Source organism: Euleptes europaea, chromosome 19 (genome assembly GCF_029931775.1).
Source record: "Euleptes europaea isolate rEulEur1 chromosome 19, rEulEur1.hap1, whole genome shotgun sequence".
NCBI lineage: Eukaryota > Metazoa > Chordata > Lepidosauria > Squamata > Sphaerodactylidae > Euleptes > Euleptes europaea.
In genome coordinates, this window is record NC_079330.1 from 30,480,288 (window position 1) to 30,501,820 (window position 21,533).

General features: G+C 47.1%; 1 protein-coding gene across 1 annotated transcript in view; it reads right to left on the minus strand.

The window, feature by feature from the left end:
• The window catches only part of TBX4 (T-box transcription factor 4), a 99,482-nt gene that overhangs the window by 41,051 nt on the left and 36,898 nt on the right, over positions 1-21,533 (minus strand). Inside the window, exons 4-5 of the mRNA XM_056865248.1 lie at positions 10,906-11,025; positions 7,111-7,258 (exon numbers count right to left, since the gene is read on the minus strand). Of these exons, the coding sequence (XP_056721226.1) occupies positions 7,111-7,258; positions 10,906-11,025 (268 nt within the window). The remainder of the gene's footprint in view (positions 1-7,110; positions 7,259-10,905; positions 11,026-21,533) is intronic.

Below are 21,533 nucleotides of genomic sequence, written 5' to 3' on the forward strand. Positions count from 1 at the left end.
TCTGCCTCCTCACCATGAGCACTGAATGGAAATATGATCAGCACATTCATTGTGTATATCCAGTAACTGAACTGGAAAAATAACCGATTCTTCACACAGCGATAAATAGTGGCTGTAGGAGCCACCTGTCTTGGAGCTGGCCATCCTTGAAAGGGATGGACTAGAAGAATCATCCCTTTCAGGAGAGCAAGTTGTCCTTAGCATATTCCTAGAGAGGGCACGTTCCAAGCCAGACATCCAAGTCATCATTCCATACACTTGTCTCCTACGCAATGGCAAAGCTAGATCAAAACTCCACCAACTAGTTTGCAGGTGCCAAGAAGTCCCAAACTGGGGCATCTTCCAGAAGCTGGACTAGACCTTTGCACCTAAATTGCTGCACCTTCTCTGAAACCCGTGACCCTGACTTGTCTTCTCTACTAGGGCTGTATCTCATTTCCTCAAATTAAGCGCCACTTTTAGGTTGCATGCATGCAAGGAATGTTTATTTTTATTATTTATTTTATTGACTTGATTTATTCCCTGCCTTTCTCCCCAATTGGGACCCAAAGCCGCTTACATCGTTCTCTGTTTTATCCTCACAACCACCCTGTGAGATAGGTTAGGCTGACAGTGTATGACTGGACCAGCAAGCTTCCATGGCAGAGTGGGGATTCGAACTTGGGTCTCCCAGATCCTAGTCTGACACTTTAGCCACTACACCCTACGATTTTGGAGTTCCCTCTTCTGTGTGAATATCAGGAACTGGCCATCCTAGGTACAGGACATTAGACGGCTATAGAATGTCTAGGGCACAAAGGGATGCATTCTCTTTTAGATTGTAGGTTGGCATCTCGCTTGACTCATCTGGAATAATTTGTCCTGGAACCATCTTTCTTTACAGTTGGCATACTGTGGTCAGGACCACACAGGTTGATGAATTCATTGCTGGTAGGACAGCCAGCATGATGTAGTGGTTGAGAGCGGCAGATGCTAATCTGGAGAACTGGGTTCAATTCCCCGCTCCTCCACATGAAGCCTGCTGGCTAACCTTGGCCAGTCACAGTTATCCCAGAACTCTCTTAGCCCATGCAGAGGCAGGCAAGGGCATAAGAACATAAGAAAGGCCATGCTGGATCAGACCAAGGTCCATCAAGTCCAGCAGTCTGTTCACACAGTGGCAAACCACCTCTGAAGTCTCTTGCCTTGAAAACCCTACAGAGTCACCATGAGTCAGTTGTCACTTGATGGCACACACATGCGCACGCACACACACACACAGGTGCTTGGTCCAACCTTTTGATTGGACCAAATGGTCTTTAGATCTCTCCTACCCTCTCCAACTCCAGAAGCATCCTGTGATTCCTTCTGACACTGAAATTCTTTTAATGAACAGCTATCTCTGCAAAAATACTCACACGTGACAGATCCTTAATGCTCTTCCTTGACCTGCAACAAGCAGCCAACTTACTATGCAAGCTTTAAAGCTAATCTATTTACAGGTGACTTTTGTTTACAGGTGACTTTATGAAAACAGACTAATTTAAATGAACACGTGAAGCTGCCTTATACTGAATCAGACCCTTGGTCCATTAGTATTGTCTACTCAGTCAGTATTGTCTACTCAGACCGGCAGCGGCTCTCCAAGGTCTCAGGCAGAGGTCTTTCACATCACCTACTTGCCTAGTCCCTTTAACTGAAGATGCCGGAGATTGAACCTGGGACCTTCTGCAAAACTGTATGAACACATGCAGCTGCCTTCTACTGAATCAGACCCTTGGTCCATCAAAGTTAGTATTGTCTACTCAGACCGGCAGTGGCTCTCCAGGGTCTCAGGCAGAAGTCTTTCACATCAACTACTTGCCTAGCCCCTTTAACTGGAGATGCCGGGGATTGAACCTGGGTCCTTGTGCATATCAAGCAGATGCTCTACCACTGAGCCACAGCCTCTCCCCATTTTTGATGAGTGGATTTCGAAGAACTAAGTCTCATTTTTCAATGGTAGTTCAGTAGCAAGCATTACAGAAATCTGGCATTATTAATAGATGCATTTTCATGGTGTCAGCAATTTTGACTTGTGTATGGTTTGAGAGAGTTTCCCCTTTTTCTTCATCCAAAGGTAGCGGGGTGGGGGGGGGGGCAGACAGATTGCTTCCAATGATTTGAAGCCCAAAAATCTGTCAAAATAGTTAAGCTTCTTTGATCCCTCGCCACCCTCAGGATATACTCTTAAATCAGGGGGGTTTGTCAGACTGATTATCTCTGTGCATGTAAAGATTTTGAAATACATAAATTAATGTCTTGCCCTAAGAAGGGGGATTTTGCTTTTGAGTAGAGGTGGCTTTAAAAGGATGTCTGAAATTTAAGGGGTGATAAAATGTCTTTTCAGCCAGCTGCAGTTGCAGAGTAGCTGGCTTCTCCAGCCACACTGGGGGTTAAAAAATGAAATGTTAAACTTTTTTTGATTCAAAGTTACTCCAGGAAGCAGATCCAGTGGAGTATAAATGACAAGCATGAGATCTGCATCTGCCAGTAAAGGCCACAGTCTTCTTTCCAAATGGAGGAGGAGGAGGAGGAGAAGTAGAAGAAGAACAAGAGGGTGGGGGAGGAAGGGTTTTATATGCCGATTTTCTATCCCTTTTAGGGAGAATAAACCAGCTTACAATCTCCTTCCCTTCCTCTCCCCACAACAGACACCTTGTGAGGTAGGTGGGGCTGAGAGAGTTCAAAGAGAACTGTGACTAGTCCAAAGTCAGCCACCTTGTTTCATGTGGAGGAGTGGAGAAACCAACCTGGTTCACCTGATTAGTCTACCGCTCCTGTGGAGGAGTGGGGAATCAAACCCGGTTCTCCAGATTAGAGTCCACTGCTCCTAACCACTACACCATGCTGGCTCTCACATTAGAGACCCTATGAGGTTATCCCTTCCTACCTTGGACAATGGGAGAGACAACAGTCTTCCATTGAACAAAAAAGGGATCTGCTCCATTTTGTCAGGTGTAAGAAGTGACCATCCCCTGGGATCATTTGAGATGAATGGCAAACAACTTCCTACTCCCACAGAGCAATAGAATGCCCTGAATACTGATTTAATGTGGGAGTTGCAACAAAAGCAACAACAAAAACCTTATCTGTTGGTTTCTGCTTTCGTACACTATGGAACTGCATGCTCAGTGCTCTTATCAGAAGAACAGATGAGATTTTTGCAAAGTGGCTCTGGACTGCTGAGTCATGTGCATTTCCTCAGCTGCTTCTGTGCACTGCATTGTCCTTGCAATATAATGCAGATCTGAATTGACTTAATCGTGCATTATTGTGCACATCTGGTCACAAATCTTTTTCCTGAAGCTCATGCAGCAGTATTCTCAAACCTGAGGCCTGTTTAGGATATTTACCTACAACAGCGGATATACACTGGTGATGAACGCAGTATCCTAGCCTATAGTGCAGTTTACCCTAAATCTATAGGTTCTGAGTAAGATTATTCAGCTATGCACGATGCACCATCAAAGTCTAGTTATAAGAATGGTGACCTTCCACTTGGAACAACGCTTTGCACTGGGACCCAATACATGCATTTGTTTCCCACCAATACTTACAGGCAAGACCAGATTAGAAAAAGCAATTCAAACCACACACTGACCACAGGTTTTTTTTTGCGGGGAGTGAATACTGAAAGCAGTGAACCGGCTCTCACAATGTCATTCTAATCCAGGGGTGGGTGGGGAACCTTTTTTCTGCCAAGGGCCATTTAGATATTTATAACATCATTCGTGGGCCATACAAAATTATCAACTTAAAAATTAGCCTGCTATATTTGGTCAAACATTTAGCCAAGAGGCACGACCAAAGATGGCTTTGAGGGTCTGCCACATAGAGCGACTCGCTTTTGAGCTCTGCTGTCCCCAGCTGGGCCCAAGAGATTCAGGCAGGGCAGCATCTTTCTGAGCTAGAGATCTGCCAGGACCCATGAAGGGCCAGACCAAATGATTTCACGGGCCACCCCTGTTCCAATCCAATTTTGAATGCAAATTCTGGGAAGAGGAGAACCTCTGTACTGAACATTATGTTGAAACTTTAGCCAATGCAACAAAGGTCACAAAGCACAAACTGTCTTGGTTCCAACACCAGCTGGATAACATCCTGTTTATTTATGACCATAACGAATATATACATGGAAGAAACCTAAAGAGTAATCTATTAAGTACAGTAGGCCTCTTAACTGTGAGGAAGGAGTAAAAGAGTTTCTGGTAAAAAGAGTATGGGGGGTTGCTAAGAATCTCAGGTAGTACTTCTGTCCATTGTTCTGACTTTTACTTTACTGCTGCATTTTGACCTCTGTATTAGAATGCAAACAGGTCAGCGACGCATTGATCCATGTCTGTGCCCAGGAGAACTTCCTGTACATATAAAATCCACTTTGCTCATAGTGGTCCCTATGTCATTCACATCACACATGAATTAAGAGACGCCAAATACAAATACCATCTATATTTTATAGGGCGGGGTGGGGAATGTCAGGCCTGGGGGCCGTTTAAGGCCCGTGAAATCATTTGGTCTGGCCCTTCATGGGTCCTGGCAGATCTCTAGCTCAGAAGGATCTAAGACTGGTGATCCGCCCCCTCCCGCGAACAGGAATAGCCTCTATTCAAGGCAGATGTGAGTTTGTTTTGCCAAGAAAAGGAACCTTTTTTCCCCCTTGCAGAAGAGTCTTTAGCTATGGAGTTGCTAGGACCGCCCAAGAAACTGTGTTAACCCTTTCCCACCCAGGCCATGGAGAAACGTATTCCCTCTGTACTACAAGAGGGCTGGGGGCAGAAGTGGCGACAATAGAGGGGTTAAAGGGGGAAGGCCAGCATGCGCGGAGGGGTGAGTTCTTAGCCAGTGTGTCCTCATTTCATCCCTGCAGTGGGAGGTAGCAGAAGCCGGCTGTAGAATCCGGCCCTGAACACGCGTGCGGCTGGACGGCTACACCCGGCTAGTGCAACAAACCATCCTGTGCCACCAGGTGGGCGAGTGTGCCACCAGTTGGATGCCTGCCTGCTTGCCCGTGCTGGGGAGGGGGGTCATCTGGGGCTTGGGGCTTGGTCGGCTAATTTTTAACTTGATAATTTTGTATGGCCCGCGAATGATGTTATAAATATCCAAATGGCCCTTGGCGGAAAAAAGGTCCCCCACTCCTGTTATAGGGCCTCAAAAAACAATGGGGGAGGGGGAATAATTCGCTTTTGCGACCTGGGCTGTATCCACACATCATTGAATATTGTGTTATCGTTGCACTATAGCAATCATTTGCAACTGGGTTTTCCTATGTGGATAAGACAATCCCGTTGCAAATGATTGCTATAGCAGAAAGAATGTGCAATAGGGTGAATAGCGGTGAATAGGGTTTCCATGTCCCCCCTCTCCTCCGGTGGGAGGTTTTTGGGCAGAGGTGAGGCAAAAATCGCACACGCGGCTGGGAGTTTGAGTGGTAAAAGGCCCCTTGCGATGCAGCACTTTCGGGAGTAAACCAGAAGTGACGTGGCGCGGCGGGCAGGCATGCGTGCACACGCTGCCTGCCGACCCTCAGCTGGTCGACGGGCAGCCAGGTGGATTGACAGGGGTTTGCCCACCACCACCTGGCACTTGGCAACTCTAATCGATGAGTGGATAGGATACAGTCCTGGTTTTGAGTGTATTGGAAGAAGCTATACATCAGAGACCCCAACTGAGAGAAAACCAGGACAAAGACATTCGAAGGGCTACCACACAGAATGAATAAAAGCCTCAGAGAAATATGCATGTATGAACTGATAACACGGTGCAGGCAACCGATGAAAAGTGCCAAATATGGAGCAGTCTAGTTGATACTCTCATCCGGGCATGCCTGGACTAGGGTTGCCAACCTCCAGGTGGTGGCTGGAGACCTCCCGCTATTACAACTGATCTCCAACCGATAGAGATCAGTTCAGCTGGAGAAAATGGCCGCTTTGGCAACTGGACACTATGGCATGGAAGTCCCTCCCCTCCCTCCTCAGGCTCCGCCCCCAAAACATCACGCCGGTGGCAAAGAGAGACCTGGCAACCTTAGCCTGGACCCAGCATTACAAGAAGTCAAAGACAAGATTCACCTGATTTCTGGGAAATCCTAAACAATTTTTTCATGCCATTTGTGCAGAGTTGCAAAAAAAAGGTTAGAACTACATGGGAGAGGCAGATCGCCCCCAAGGAGGGCAGATGTACCATACAAACCGGAACAAGATGAAACTCAAGACTGACTCCTTTGCTAGACAGCTGGTCTCCCTGATCGCAGCTCTGATCTCACAAGGCTATTTGTGCCAGTATCGCTTCCATAACGGAGATGGCATCTTTGACACAGGCCATTGATGCATGGTTGTTTCCTCGCGGTCACCCCGCCAACTAATTCAGGGCTTTGCTTTGTTTATGCTTGCATTTTCCGACCATCAGAGGTCACCTCGTTCTCCCCACGCATTTCTGCATGTTTTGTCCACGTTTTCTGGATTCGAGTTTAGTAGGGTTGCCAACCTCCACATAGCAGCTGGAGATCTCCTGCTGTTACAACTGATCTCCAGCCAACAGAGATCAGTTCACCTGGAGAAAATGGCTGCTTTGGCCATTGGACACTATGGCATTGAAGTCCCCCCCAAACCCCGCCATCCTCAGGCTCCGCCCCAAAAATCACAAGGTATTTCCCAACCTGGATCTGGCAACCCTAGTGTTTAGCCAGCATACAGAAAATGTGGGCAAAACGCACGGAAACACGTGGGGAGAGCGAGGCGACCTCTGACTGTCAGAAAATGCAAGCATAATCAAAGCAAAGCCCCGAAATAGTTGGCAGGGTGACCGCGAGGAACAGGGTTGCCAAATCTGGGTTGGGAAATACCTGGAGGTTTAGGGGGCGGAGCCTGTGAAGGGCGGGGTTTTGGAGAGGGGAGGGACTTCAATGCCAAAGTCCAATTGCCAAACCAGCCATTTTCTCCAGGTGAACTGAACTCTATCGGCTGGAGTTCAGTTTAATTGCAGGAGATCTCCAGCCACCACCTGGAGCTTGGCAGCGAGGAAACAGCCGTGCATAAAGGGCCACAGACAAAAGCGACTGTTGATAAAGTTCCAGTCGGAGTCACTTACGTGTCCAAATGGATCCAGGTGGTTGTTGGTGAGCTTGAGCTTCTGGAAGGATACCAGCTGGCGCATCCAGTGGGCTCCCGTGGCAGGCGAGTCAGGGTGAACATACAAACGCCCGGGCATTGCAGGCTCTGCCTTTCCAGCCACCATCCTGCCCCAAAGCAGAAGAAAGATGTTCACATCCCATGAGATGTTCGTGTGTTTAGTTTATCATTTAGGACAAACACTTGTTTATCGGTCTTTTGCATTTACATTCTGCCCTCCTTCCAAGGAGACTGGGGGATTGGGTTGTCAACCTCCAGGAACTAGCCGGTAGGGTTGGCAGGTCCCTCCTCGCCACTGGCAGGAGGTTTTGGGAGCAGATCCTGAGGAGGGCGGGGTTTGGGGAGGGGAGGGACTTCAATGCCATAAAGTCCAATTGGCAAAGTGGCCATTTTCTCCAGGGGAACTGATCTCTATCGGCTGGAGATCATTTGTAATAGCAGGAGATCTCCAGCTAGTACCTGGAGGTTGGCAACCCTACTAGCCGGAGATCTGCTGTTACAACTGATCTCCAGCTGATAGAGATCAGTTCCCCTGGAGAAAACGGCCGCTTTGGCAAATTGGACTCTATGGCATTGAAGTCCCTCCCCTCCCCAAACCCCACCCTCCACAGGCTCCGCCCCAAAAACCTCCTGCCGGTGGTGAAGAGGGACCTGGCAACCCTACTGGGGGAACCATCCATGGCTCTTCCACCTCCCCTTTTTCTTTACAACAACCCTGTGAGGTAGCATAGACTGAAAGAATGAAAGAAAGTGAGCTTCATGGCTTAGCAGGTATCTGAGCCCAAGGGCGAAAACGCACGGTCGCTTTAGCCTTCTTTATTCCCTGTTTCAGCCAGGATTGAACGCAGTTCGGCAAAAACGCATGCGTTCGATCCTGGCTGAAACCTGGCTGAAACAGGGAATAAAGGAGGCTAAAGCGACCGTGCGTTTTTGCCCCCAAAGTCTCCCTACTCGAGACTCTAACCACTGCATATTACTGCCTCACTATCCCACTTCTCCCATCTTTCAAAGGAGCTTGCAAAACCATGTACACAAGTCAATTTATAAAACCAGGGAATAGTAGCACATTTTAACAGAAAAGACAAAAAAGCCAAGGATTTTCAACATTCCTTTTTCAAATACCAAATTGCCACACACACAAAAGGCCTTGTATTTAAAGGAGGACTAGCAGAGGGCATTGGTAAACTTAATCAGAAGGTTGTTGCAGTTTTGGGGCTACAGTTGAAAAGGCCCCGCACCTTCCAGTCACAGTTCTAATAATCATTTGGAAATAATCATTGGGAAAGCCTTTCTACTTTACTCCAAACACAATTCTGAGGTAGAAAACCTTCAGTGTTCCTATCCAGTTTATAGCCCCCAGGAGACTTACAAATAAATTTTTAAAAACCATTTTTAAAAACACTTCAACAAACCATTTTGTAAAAATATCATCATCGGAACATTTTAATGGTAAAATGCAATGGACGCTGCTATATCATAGAACTTACACCCAGTTTAGGACTGAAAATTATATTCTATGACTGTCTCCCAGCCCAGGCCAGACCCCGCCTAGGCTTCTCTTCTGCCTTAGCTTCCATTTCAGCATCATATGAGAGCCAGGGTGTTTTAGCCATTGTTAGAATGTTGGATTGGCCCTGAGTTCAAGTTCCTACTGTGCCATGAAACTCACTGGATGACCTTGGACTAATCAATCTCAAACATACCTACCTCACAGGGCTGTTCGATAAAACAGTGGAGGGAAGAATCATGTGCACCACCATAATCTCCTTGGAGGACAGGCAGTGGTAAATCACAATAAATTAATTGCAGCATGTAAGAAAGGAGGAAGAAGGGTTGCCAACCTCCAAGTACTAGCTGGAGATCTCCTGCTGTTACAACTGATCTCCAGCTGATAGAGATCAGTTCCCCTGGAGAAAATGGCCGCTTTGGCAAATTGGACTCTACGGCATTGAAGTCCCTCCCCAAGCCCCGCTCTCCTCAGGCTCCGCCTCCAAAACCTCCCACCAGTAGTGAAGAGGGACCTGGCAACCTTAGGAGGAAGAGCTGAGACTAGATTTGTGCAGCAGATTTGTAACACTTGGATGCCTGCTTCAGAAAGATTTCAGCATGGTTGCTTGTTGCTATCCACCCATCACTGGGTGGGGCTGCCAACAGTCAGGTGGGGCCTTGCAATAGGATTGCCAACCTCCAGGTACTAGTTGGAGATCTCCTGCTATTCCAACTGATCTCCAGCTGATAGAGATCAGTTCACCTAGAGAAAATGGCTGCTTTGGCAATTGGATTCTATGGCATGGAAGTCCCTCCTCTCTCCAAACCCCGCCCTTATCAGGCTCCACCCCAAAATCCTCCCGCCAATGGCAAAGAGGGACCTGGCAACCCTACCTGGAAATCTCCTGGAATTTCAGCTGATCTCCAGACTACTGAGTACTGTACTCTACTGTAAAATTAGAAACTGTCCCAAGGGTTCCTGTAAAATCAGGGTCATTAGGGTTACCAGGTCCCCCCTCTCCATCAGCAGGAGGTTTTGGGGGCTGGGGCTGGGGCGATCACACGCATGCAGCTGCGCCTGACGCCAGTGTTTTGGGGGTTTGTGTGCTAAAGCAGCTGCGGCAATGCCGCACTTCCAGGGTTAAACCCAGCAGTGACATGACTGTGTCAGGTGTGTGCACGTGCAACAGGGTTGCCAACCTCCAGGTATTAGCTGGATATCTCCTATCCTGTTATTACAACTGATCTCCAGCCAATACAGATCAATTCACCTGGAGAAAATGGCCGCTTTGGCAATTGGACTCTATGGCATTGAGGTCCCTCCCCTCCCCAAACCCCACCCTCATCAGGCTCTGTCCCAAAACCCTCCCACTAGTTGCAAAGAGGGACCTGGCAACCCTAGCGTGCAATCGATGCTCCAGAGCAGCCAGGTGGATTGGTGGACGATTGCACGTTGAAACCACCCACCTGGCAACGCTAAGGGTTATGCCAACCCTGAGGAATTCCTGGAGCTTTGGGGGTGGAACCGAGGGAAGGGAGGAGCTCAGCATAGATACAATGCCTGATTCTACCCTCCTAGGCAGCCATTTTTTCCAAGGGAACTGATCTCTATAGTCTGGAAATCAGCTGCAATTCTGGGAGATCTCCAGGCCCCACCAGGAGGTTGGCAATGCTACTTTCTGAGGTGATCTTCCCTCTCTAGTAGGAGCAGATGGACCAAGGATCTCTGGTCAGTGGTGGTCCCCTGCAAGACTGGGGACCTCAGCAGATGACCCACCATGGCAATCCTTGATGGCTAGGGCTGCCAGGTCCCTCTTCGCTAATGACGGGAGGATTTTGGGGCGGCGCCTGAGAAGGGCGGAGTTTGGGGAGGGGAGGGACTTCAATGCCATAGAGTCCAATTGCCAAAGCGGCCATTTTCTCTAGAGGAACTGATCTCTATTGGCTGGAGATCAGTTGTAATAGCAGGAGATCTCCAGCTAGTACCTGGAGGTTGGCAACCCTATTCATGGCAGCAGTGAATGGCATGGGCAGTTTCCTTCAAAGCCAATCTGATCTTCCTTCATGGCTGCATAGCCTGTACCAGCCTTTGCAGTCTGCAAGATTCTGAAACGAGGATGGAGGTTTTGGGGGAAGAGGATTTCCCCCCTCTTCTAGTTGTATGCAACAGAACCTGATTGGGATTGCACTACATGGACGCAGCACCAGTCAGCGAGGAAACATTTATCTTTATCGCTCATCCTTACACCAGCATGCATCCCCTTACCATTTGTTGTCGCAAAATTTGTATCGATGGTCATCCGCGGGGACAATATCGATCAACAAGATGTATTTGGTTTTCGGGTTCATTCCTGTGACTTTAACTTTGTAACTTGGAAACATCCTCCTTATGGAAAGGAAAGAGAAAGAGATTAATGCATTACTTGGGAGACAGACGTACTGCTGTCAAGAATCATGGCACACGCTCGAAACCAAGGGTGTCGAAGACAATGCCCGTGGGCCAGATCCGGCCCTATGAGTGCTGTTATCCAGCCCACAAGCCGAGGCAGCCACCCCCTCCCCTGTTCTGGGGATCAGAGGACAGGGGCTCCAGCCCAGGACATAGGACATCACCCGCCCCGAAGTCGGGAGCTGCTGGGGAGGCCGATGTATGGGCTGGGCTTACCAGCCAAGGAAGCCACCCCCACCTAGGGTTGCCAACCTCCAGGTACTAGCTGGAGGTCTCCTGCAATTACCACTGATCTCCAGCTGATAGCCATCAGTTCCCCTGGAGAAAATGGCCGCTTTGGCTATTGGACTCTACGGCATTGAAGTCCCTCCCCTCCCCAAACCCCGCCCTCCTCAGTCTCCGCCCCAAAACCCTCCCGCCGGTGGCGAAGAGAGACCTGGCAACCCCACGCCCGCCCTCATTCTCCATCTGGGCTGGCAAGCCCACTGTGTGACTCACCAGCCAAGGCAGACACCCCCCAGTGCCAGTCTGGCCTGGCAAGCTTGCTGCAGGCTCGCCAGCTGAGGCAGCCACACACCCCCACTGCCAATCTGGGCTGGCGAGGCATTTATGTCATATCCGGTCCTCATAACAAACGAGTTTGACATCCCTGCTCTAAACCAAACATGATGAGGAAACATCTTTTTGCCATGGATATATTGCATGCACATACTGTTTATTTATTTACTTCATTTACACCCTGCCTTTGTCTCCAGTTGGGGACCCTAAGCAGCTAACGTCATTCTCCTCTCCTCTGTTTTATCCTAACAACAACCCCGTGAGGAAGGCTAGGCTGAGAGTATGTGACCGTCCCAAGATCACCCAGCAAGCTTCCACGGCAGAGAACTCTAAAAAGCCAACCAAACCGGTGGTTCAGGCCTGGCAAAAGTAAGTGCTTCATCACACAATGGAAAATTAACTGATGGAACTCATTGCCACAAGGAGTATTGTTGGCTTTGATGGCTTTTTAAAAAAAGCTTTAGAAAATTCATAGAGGAGAGATCCATCAATGGCTTTCAGTAATGACAGCTAAATGAAACAACACCTGGCATCCAGAGGCGATGGACCGTCCAGCAGCAGGTGCTGTGGAAATCCAACCGGTGAAGCAAATTCCAATATGGAAATGCAGTGATGGGAAAGCTTTGCTTGTCAAACGCCCAGCCCATCATGCAGCTTTCAAAGGCGCAGGAGCCTAGCCAGTCCAAAAAGATGGCAGCCCTAGCACCCGAAGATACAATTTATGGGTGCAGAGGGAGAGATCTTTGCAGAAGGTGGGATTCAGGCTCAACGGAAGGGCTGTATATCCCCAGCCTGAAGACACAATTTGAGAGAATGGCATGGAGCAAGCTTAGGGTGGCAAAGAGGGACCTGGCAACCCTAAGCAAGCTCATGGCCAGGGTAAGATTTAAAGTCCCAGCTGACTCTCTCCCTTTTCACGTGGCCCCGGCTTCCGCTTTTCTTTCTCCCTTCCATTTTGCCTCTAGAAAATTCCCAACCCCTTCTGGTCACAAATGTGTTATCTATGCCTAAGGTTTTAATGAACACTATATTCTAAGTTGCCCTGACCTGGATGGCCCAGGCTAGCCTGATCTGGTCAGATCTCAGAAGCTAAGCAGGGTCAGCCCTGGTTAGTATTTGGATGGGAGACCACCAAGGGATGCCAGGGTTGCTGTGCAGAGGAAGGCACTGGCAAACCACCTCTGTTAGTCTCTGGCCATGAAAACCCCAAAAAGGGGTCGCCATAAGTCAGCTGCAACTTGACGGCACTTTACACACACACACACACATATTCTAAGTTATCATTTGTTTTTGGGTTTTTTTAAATAAATTTTTTATTATTTTTCCAAATTTGTTCATATTTGATTACAAATATCCATTAACAAATTATACAATGTAACAAACTTTTTCTTATCATAACTAACATGTATATCTTTAACTTCCCCTCTCCCCTCCTCTGTCTCTTTATTATCATTGGTGCTCTCTTTGTATCTATTGTCTAATTCTCAGTAATAAATCACCCATATAATTTACTTATAGATATAATGAATTCATATCTTTTCCTTAATTATTTCAGCATATCTGAATTAGACCAAAATATATCCCTTAATATCACAATTAAATTTAATATCACAATTGTGTGTGTGTGTGTAAAGTGCCTTCAAGTCGCAGCCGACTTATGGCGACCCCTTTTGGGGTTTTCATGGCAAGAGACTACAGAGGTGGTTTGCCAGTGCACAGCAACCCTGGTCTTCCTTGGTGGTCCCCCATCCAAATACTAACCAGGGCTGACCCTGCTTAGCTTCTGAGATCTGACCAGATCAGGCTAGCCTGGGCCATTAAATCACCCATATAATTTACTTATAGATATAATGAATTCATATCTTTTCTTAATTATTTCAACATATCTGAATTAGATCAAAATATATCCCTTAATATCACAATTAAATTCATCCATACAGTATTTGGTCCATGCCTCCCATTCTGCCACAAATCCAATGTCTTCTTTTTGATTTATTAATGCTGTAAGTTTTGCCATTTCAGCTAGTTCCATCCTTTTATCTATCCGCTCAGTCTTATTTGGTATCTCGGTCATTTTCCATTTCTTAGCGTAAACCAATTTAGCAGCTGTAGTGGCGTACATCAAAAACGATCTCTGAGTCACTATGGTATCCGGTATTATACTTAATAGCATCATCTCCGGTGTTTTCGGGCTGTTGTGTTGTAGTATCAACCTTAATTCGTTATCAACCCTATCCCAAAAGTTCTTTGCCTTCTCACATAGCCACCAAATATGATGAAAGGAACCCACTAAGTTATCATTTGTAAGCCTCTAATGGGCATCTTTTAAAAAATGGAAAGGCAGCATCGCTATCCACTAAAGAACAAATGGATGCTTCTCGGTCATTTTCGGTCAGCCATTTTGGATTCCTTGGGACACGCTCCTGCAGACGTTACATAGACATAGGGCAAAAATGCACAGTCGCTTTAGCCTCCTTTCTTTCCTGTTCCACCCAGGTTTCAGCCAGGATCGAACGCATGCGTTTTTGCCGAACTGCGTTCAATCCTGGCTGAAACAGGGAATAAAGAAGGCTAAAGCGACCGTGCGTTTTCGTCCTTGGGCTCAGATACCTGCTAAGCCATGAAGCTCACGTTCTTTCATTCTTTCAGTCTATGCTACCTCACAGGGTTGTTGTAAAGAAAAAGGGGAGGTGGAAGAGCCATGGATGGTTCCCTCAGTAGGGTTGCCAGGTCCCTCTTCACCACCAGCAGGAGGTTTTTGGGGCGGAGCCTGTGGAGGGTGGGGTTTGGGGAGGGGAGGGACTTCAATGCCATAGAGTCCAATTTGTCAAAGCGGCCGTTTTCTCCAGGGGAACTGATCTCTATCAGCTGGAGATCAGTTGTAACAGCAGATCTCCGGCTAGTAGGGTTGCCAACCTCCAGGTACTAGCTGGAGATCTCCTGCTCTTACAAATGATCTCCAGCCGATAGAGATCAGTTCCCCTGGAGAAAATGGCCACTTTGCCAATTGGACTTTATGGCATTGAAGTCCCTCTCCTCCCCAAACCCCGCCCTCCTCAGGATCTGCTCCCAAAACCTCCTGCCGGTGGCGAGGAGGGACCTGCCAACCCTACCGGCTAGTTCCTGGAGGTTGACAACCCAATCCCCCAGTCTCCTTGGAAGGAGGGCAGAATATAAATGCAAAAGACCGATAAACAAGTGTTTGTCCTAAATGATAAACTAAGCACACGAACATCTCATGGGATGTGAACATCTTTCTTCTGCTTTGGGGACAGGATGGTGGCTGGAAAGGCATCCGTGCGTTCGATCCTGGCTGGTTCGATCCGCCCATAGTATCACATGTACCAATTTAAATACATTTCTTTCTCCCCCTCACCTCCCTCCAGAAACCAGATGGCCAACAGAAACCATATTAATTTCCCTCACAGCGGATCGTTCTTCCCGGTTCCCTTCCTCGAAAACACACACAAACACGCACACACACACAGCCCCTACAGATACACAAATGTATCTCAAAAAAGAACGATACGGTTGCCCGTGAAAACCCACTTGGGCCTAACATTGGGCGCAAACGCACGGTCGCTTGAGCCTCCTTTCTTCCCTGTTCCGGCCAGGATGCTTCTCGGTCATTTTCTGTCAGCCATTTTGGATTCCTTGGGACACGCTCCTGCAGACGTTACATAGACATGGGGCGCAATCGCACGGTCGCTTTAGCCTTTCTTCCCTGTTCCAGCCAGGATCCAGCCAGTATCACATGTACCAATTTAAATACATTTCCAATGAATACCAATCTACCAATGAATACATTTCATTTCTGCGTTCGATCCTGGCTGAATCCTGGCTGGAACAGGGAAGAAAGGAGGCTAAAGCGACCGTGCGTTTTCGCCCATTATCAATCTCCACACAAAAAATATCGATATTGGTAGACTAATAAGAGAAGAGGACCCAGAGACCGAAGAACTGCGGTCTGAGGGGTCCGAACAATCGTTGTTGTCCGAGCCGCCATTTTGTAACCGCCCGGGCAGGAGTCCACAAAATGGGTTCCTTTCAGGAGCCCTTTGAATCAAGCCTTTCTGCCACCCTGCATAAATTCCAGGTGTTTACCATGTAATTAGTTTGGGCTCGAAAAGGGGGCCGGTGGACCCACAGCCATCTTTGATTTCCATTCATCAGCCTTGCACTCCGCTTAACCCTGGACACGGGGAAGCACCTGAATAAATACGGTAGGATATTTCCGTTTGCAAGTACACAGACTAATTCACACTTTCAGACGGGGGGCGGGAAGGGGGACGCTACCGAAGGAATCCAACGTCCAGGCCAAATGTTTCTTTCCTTTTTGTTTTGTTATTTTAAATTGGGCCTTAAAAAAGAAAAGAAAAAAAGAATCACGCTCCCCAGTGAAAACTAAAAAAAGAAAAGAAAAGTACGACAGACGTTTGTTCAGCATAATTTCTAACGCGGCACTGGAAGATTCTGCAAGGATATTTATGACCCCCGACTTCTGAAGGGCTCCTTTCGTCTTCCCCCTCGAACAACCTCCCCGCCGCCCCACAAACCGGCAACTGCTTTCCAAACCGTAGCCTATCCAGGCTGCTAAGGGAGCCGGGATCTGATATACTGCAAATGTTAAGTGCTTTTTAATGGCATTTAAAATTAAGCTTTAGCATATGGAATTCATATCGAGTAGACAAGTCTGAGTTTATAATGTTTTTTAGAATAGCCCTCTAAAATAAATAGAGGGAGCCAAAGCACTCCCGTAATATATACAAGCTGAAATTCTTCAAGGATAACAAATTAGACCTTGCATCTGATCGTAGGTGTTGCTTCGCTTGCAAATGGCTCCCTAGCAGTCTTTGGTAGCGTTCGCTGCAACAAAATCGGAAGGGTCAAGAGCCCTCGGATCCTGCCAATTGTCTGCGCCCTTTTCCAAGAAAAATGCCAGGCATCGGAGTTAAAGAATTCTGGCTTCACATCCCCATTTCATCATTATTATTAGCTGCTGGGTTTTTGGCATCTGCCAGCGCAGTGCCAGGGACTCGTCCGTTTAATTTGCTTAATGAAAACATATTTCCCAACCTCTTGGCCAACGCCGGCTTCTCAATAAAATGTTTGGGGCAATGAGATGTGGAGGAGTGGGGCATGAATTTCTTTTGGAGGGATGATGACCCGCCCGCTCCCAAAAAAGCAGGGCTGTGTCCAAAGCGAATGTTGTCGCAAGAGTTGGATTGAAGTGGAATTTGTGGGATGTTTCTCTTCCCCCTTGGTAGACCCAGGTTGAGAGAGACCAAAGAAAACACGCCCAGCTGGAATGCAATACCTGTGGAACCAGAGAGTCCTGGCTGGCAGCAGCGGAGGCCTTGCGCAGCCAGCCAAACCTTTGTCCAGTCTTTGGAAGAGCGGGCTGCAATAAGGGGTCTTTCTCCGGTTGCGGTTCCCTTGCTTATTGAACGGAACGGGGAGAGGGAACGGCGCATGCCTCGGCTACTTGAGAGCCACACTGCCCACCTGTTTTTGCCGGGAATGCAAACATGGGGTTGTTGGCCTCCGGGCAAGCTGCAGAGGTGCAGACCTTGAACGCACATGGAGCTGCCTGATACCAAAGCAGACTCACGGGTCATCAATGTCAGTGTTGTCTACTCAGACTGGCAGCGGCTCTCCAGGGTCTCAGGCAGAGGAAATGGTTCTCTCAGTTTCTGTGCTTATACCAGTCTAAAAACAGTTTTAACTATTGTGGCAAGTCCCATGGGAACTGTCACTCTGCGAGGTCAGTAAGAATCTTTCTGTGCTCTCGTTACAGTTGCTATGCAGATTAAAGACTGTTAAGAATAATATAAATTAGTTAGCATATATGTAACAACATGAAGAATCTTTTTTTTATGTTCTGTTTGAGTAAACTAGACAACACTGTGTGTGTGTGTGTGTGTGTGTGTGTTAAGTGCCGTCAAATCACTTCTGACTCATGGCGACCCTATGAATCAACGTCCTCCAAAATGTCCTATTTTTGACAGCCTTGCTCAGATCTTGCAAATTGAAGGCTGTGGCTTCCTTTATTGAGTCAATCCATCTCTTGTTGGGTTTTCCTCTTTTCCTGCTGCCCTCAACTTTTCCTAGCATGATTGTCTTTTCTAGTGACTCTTGCATTCTCAGAATGTGACCTAAATACAACAGCCTCAGTTTAGTCATTTTAGCCTCTAGGGTCAGTTCAGGCTTGATTTGATCTAAAACCCACTGACTTGTTTTTGGTTTTTTGCCAGTCCACAGTATTCGTAACACTCCTTCAACACCACATTTCAAAGGAATCTACTTTCTTCCTATTAGCTTTCTTCAATGTCCAACATTGCTTAATAATATATCGCGATAGAAATAATAGTCTTGTATGAGTGCGTGTGTGTGTGTGTTTGTATGTGTGTACACACATATATAGGTGTATTTTTCCTTTTTAAGGAGCTTTTCATTACCGTAATTTGCAATTGAGAGTAAGATGGACAGTACAAAATGATATAGATTCACCCAGAGAAATGCATGTTGAATAGTAGATTAGGACTTTATTGTTTCATTTAGTCAATGTATGGTTGCGTGTATTGTGCGTAGTGTGTACTGATTGTTATGTATTTTGTGTCTGATGTTTTTTGTGTTGTTTTGAAAATATAATTTTTTAAAAAGAATCTTTCTGTGGTCTCCAGCTCCCCCTACCCCCAAGCTACAAGTTCCCAAGCTTCCCTTTGGAAAAGCCATGACAGTTAAACAGATATGTAAAAAAATTTTTTTTTGATTTGTGATGTAGAGATGTCCTAGAATTTTTTTTGGGGGGGTGAGGTGTCAGTCAATGAAATCAGTAGGCAGCATGTTCAAAACAAACAATGGTAACTTTGTCAGCATCTGGAACTCATTGCCGCAAGATGCAGCTATGGCTTTTTTAAAAGTAGGATAAGTTGATCAATGGCTGTGACAGCCAAGAGCAGAACCTCCATGTTCAGAAGCAGCCTACTAGATGTCAGGGGATCTTGTACATGGAAAGCTCATGCTAGAGTGCTAAGCTATGGCCCTTGCTTTTAAACCTTTGCTTTAACAGCCAGGAATCCACAGGTGAGGTTTCCCTCATCACAAACTCCTTCCCAGCATTCACCTGTTGATTGGGACTGCTAAGAGCTTTGTTAAAGCCACAGGGCCCTCCATTCATCTCAATCACATCAGTAGGGTTGCCAACCTCCAAGTACTAGCTGGAGATCTCCTGCTATAACAACTGATCTCCAGCCGATAGAGATCAGTTCCCCTGGAGAAAATGGCCACTTTGCCAATTGGACTCTATGGCATTGAAGTCCCTCCCCTCCCCAAATCCCACCCCAAAAATCTCCAGGTATTTCCCAATCCGGAGCTGGCAACCCTACACATCAGTGTCGATTGCCAGAAGCCGTTTATGAAGTTACAGTCTAACGTTCCTTGAAGGAGCCTCTGATGAGCTCTAAAACATGCAACACCTAACATGGTAGCCTATAAATGAAAGTAAGTTGCCCTCCTTCCCATCCCAAAAAACTGCAGGATCCACAATCACCTTCCCCCCCCCCAAAAAAAAAAACCAACCACTCCAGCATCCCACCTATAGGAACTGTATACTGCACATCCATCGTAGAGCCCCAGATCGACAGTGTGGGAGGAGGAGCCCAGTTTTATACCAGCCCCAGGAATTATCAGCTGAGAGAGCTGGTCACAGCCAATGCATTCCAGCTAGGGTGGCCAGGTCCCTCTTAGCCACCAGCAGGAGGTTTTTGGGGTGGAGCCTGAGGAGGCCTGGGTTTGGGGAGGGGAGGGACTTCAATGCCATAGAGTCCAATTGCCAAAGAGGCCATTTTCTCCAGGTGAACTCCACCACTCCAAACCACCGCTCTTAACCACTACACCATGCTGGCTCTCAAGTCACCAGCCTGTACGCCTCTAAAATCCCTCTCAAAGGCCTTTCCCAAAAAAAAGATGCACCTTTTTTCCTAGGGTTGCCACTGACAACCAACAGGAGTTCAGAAGGTTGGGGGCATGGGGGGACACCATTTACCATAGAGCAATTACCATTTTACCATTTACCATTTACCAATTACCATTTACCATATAGAGCAATTCCTACAGTGGTGTGACATCCCTTCCAGGTAGGGTTGCTAGGTTCCCCCTAGCCACCACGAGACACAAATCGGAAAGACAGAACCCCCTTCGTCCTGCCATTCTTTATTTTACATTGCCCTCTAATTTTGTAATCCAGCTTTCTTACTTTGTTTGATCTATGCTCCACTGCACCGTTCTCCACTCCAGTAATGCTCTGTACTAGTGTGCTGTTCTCTACGATTTTTTTTTTGCGTATGTATTATCCTGTTCTTACTGCATTGCTTTAGTTGTAATTTCCCTCGAGCCTCAGTGAGAAAGACAGACAACAAATGAAGCAAATAAATAAATAAATAAATAAATAAATAAGACAATCTCTTCTCAACAGAGCCGGCTCACACATTCAGCGGTAGTAACCGAGGAACAAGACCTCAAAATGAACAACAGGCACATGGGAATCACTTCCATACAGTACCTAGCACATGGACGTCAGTAAAATTAAACAGCAGTTTAAGTCCATGACATCTGTACAGCACAGGATGTGTCCCCAGCAATCGTTACAACAGCACTGTGAGGCAGGACAGAGTTGGCCAGGATTTCTAAAGATGGAGCAGAGAGACTAAGGCTCAGAGAAACGGAGCTTACCTAAGGCTACCTGACTGAGTACATAGCAGGCATGGAATCTGAATCAGGGACAGTTCTCAGTTTGAATCTATCACCGGCTGATGCCTTGCTGGGGAGGCACTCTGCTTCAGGGGTAGAACGTCTGCTAGTCACGCAGAGGATCTCCAGGTTCAATCCCCAGCCCTCCTGAGGAGGATGGGGTTTGGGGAGGGGAGGGACTTCAATGCCACCGAGTCTAATTGCCAAAGCGGCCCTTTTCTCCAGGGGAACTTGTTATGTATGTCACAAGTTTTGAAGTTTTATTGTTGTTATCTTCTTTAGTGAGTCATGCAAACCCCTATTTAGAATAATGCTTCTTATAGGATAGGGTAGGGGGCGCTGGGGTTGAGTTTGTGGAACCAAGGGGGCGGTGGCCCGAAACGTTTGGGAACCACTGCGGTAGAGATCAGATCATCTAGAGCACTGGTTCCCAACCAGGGGTCCATGGACCCCCAGGGGTCCGCGAGAACTAAATTAAGGTCCGCGAAATAAAGTTAAAAACCCATAATAAATTGGTTCTTGCAGGTTATCCGGGCTGTGTAACCGTGGTCTTGGTATTTTCTTTCCTGACGTTTCGCCAGCAGCTGTGGCAGGCATCTTCAGAGGAGTCACACTGAAGGACAGTGTCTCATAATAAATTAATATTTTCAATTAAAAGCTCTCTATTATAAAAAATATATTCAAATATTATTCTAAGTTTAATGTTTCACTAACAGTTATGATTAAAGTTTATTTTCAAATCCTCAGGATTTTTATTTTGAACCTTGGGGTCCCTGCACCGAACAAAAAAGTCCTAGTGGTCCCTGGTCAAAAAAAGGTTGGGAACCACTGATCTAGAGAAAATGGCTGCTTTGGCAATTGGACTCTATGGCATTGAAGTCTCTCCCCACCCCTAACCCTGCCCTCCTCAGGCTACACCCCAAAAACCTCCCACCGATGGCGAAGAGAGACCTGGCAACCCTAGCGTGGGGGGTAGAGGGAGAGAATTCATTATTGTCGAACCAGTTTCAATGGGTACTGCCTTTAGAGCAGTGGCTCCCAAACTTTCTGAGTCATGGAGCACTTTTCAGGAGAGACATTCGTCACAGAGCACTAATTTTCACCCAGCACCTATATACCAAACCAAACGACAGTAG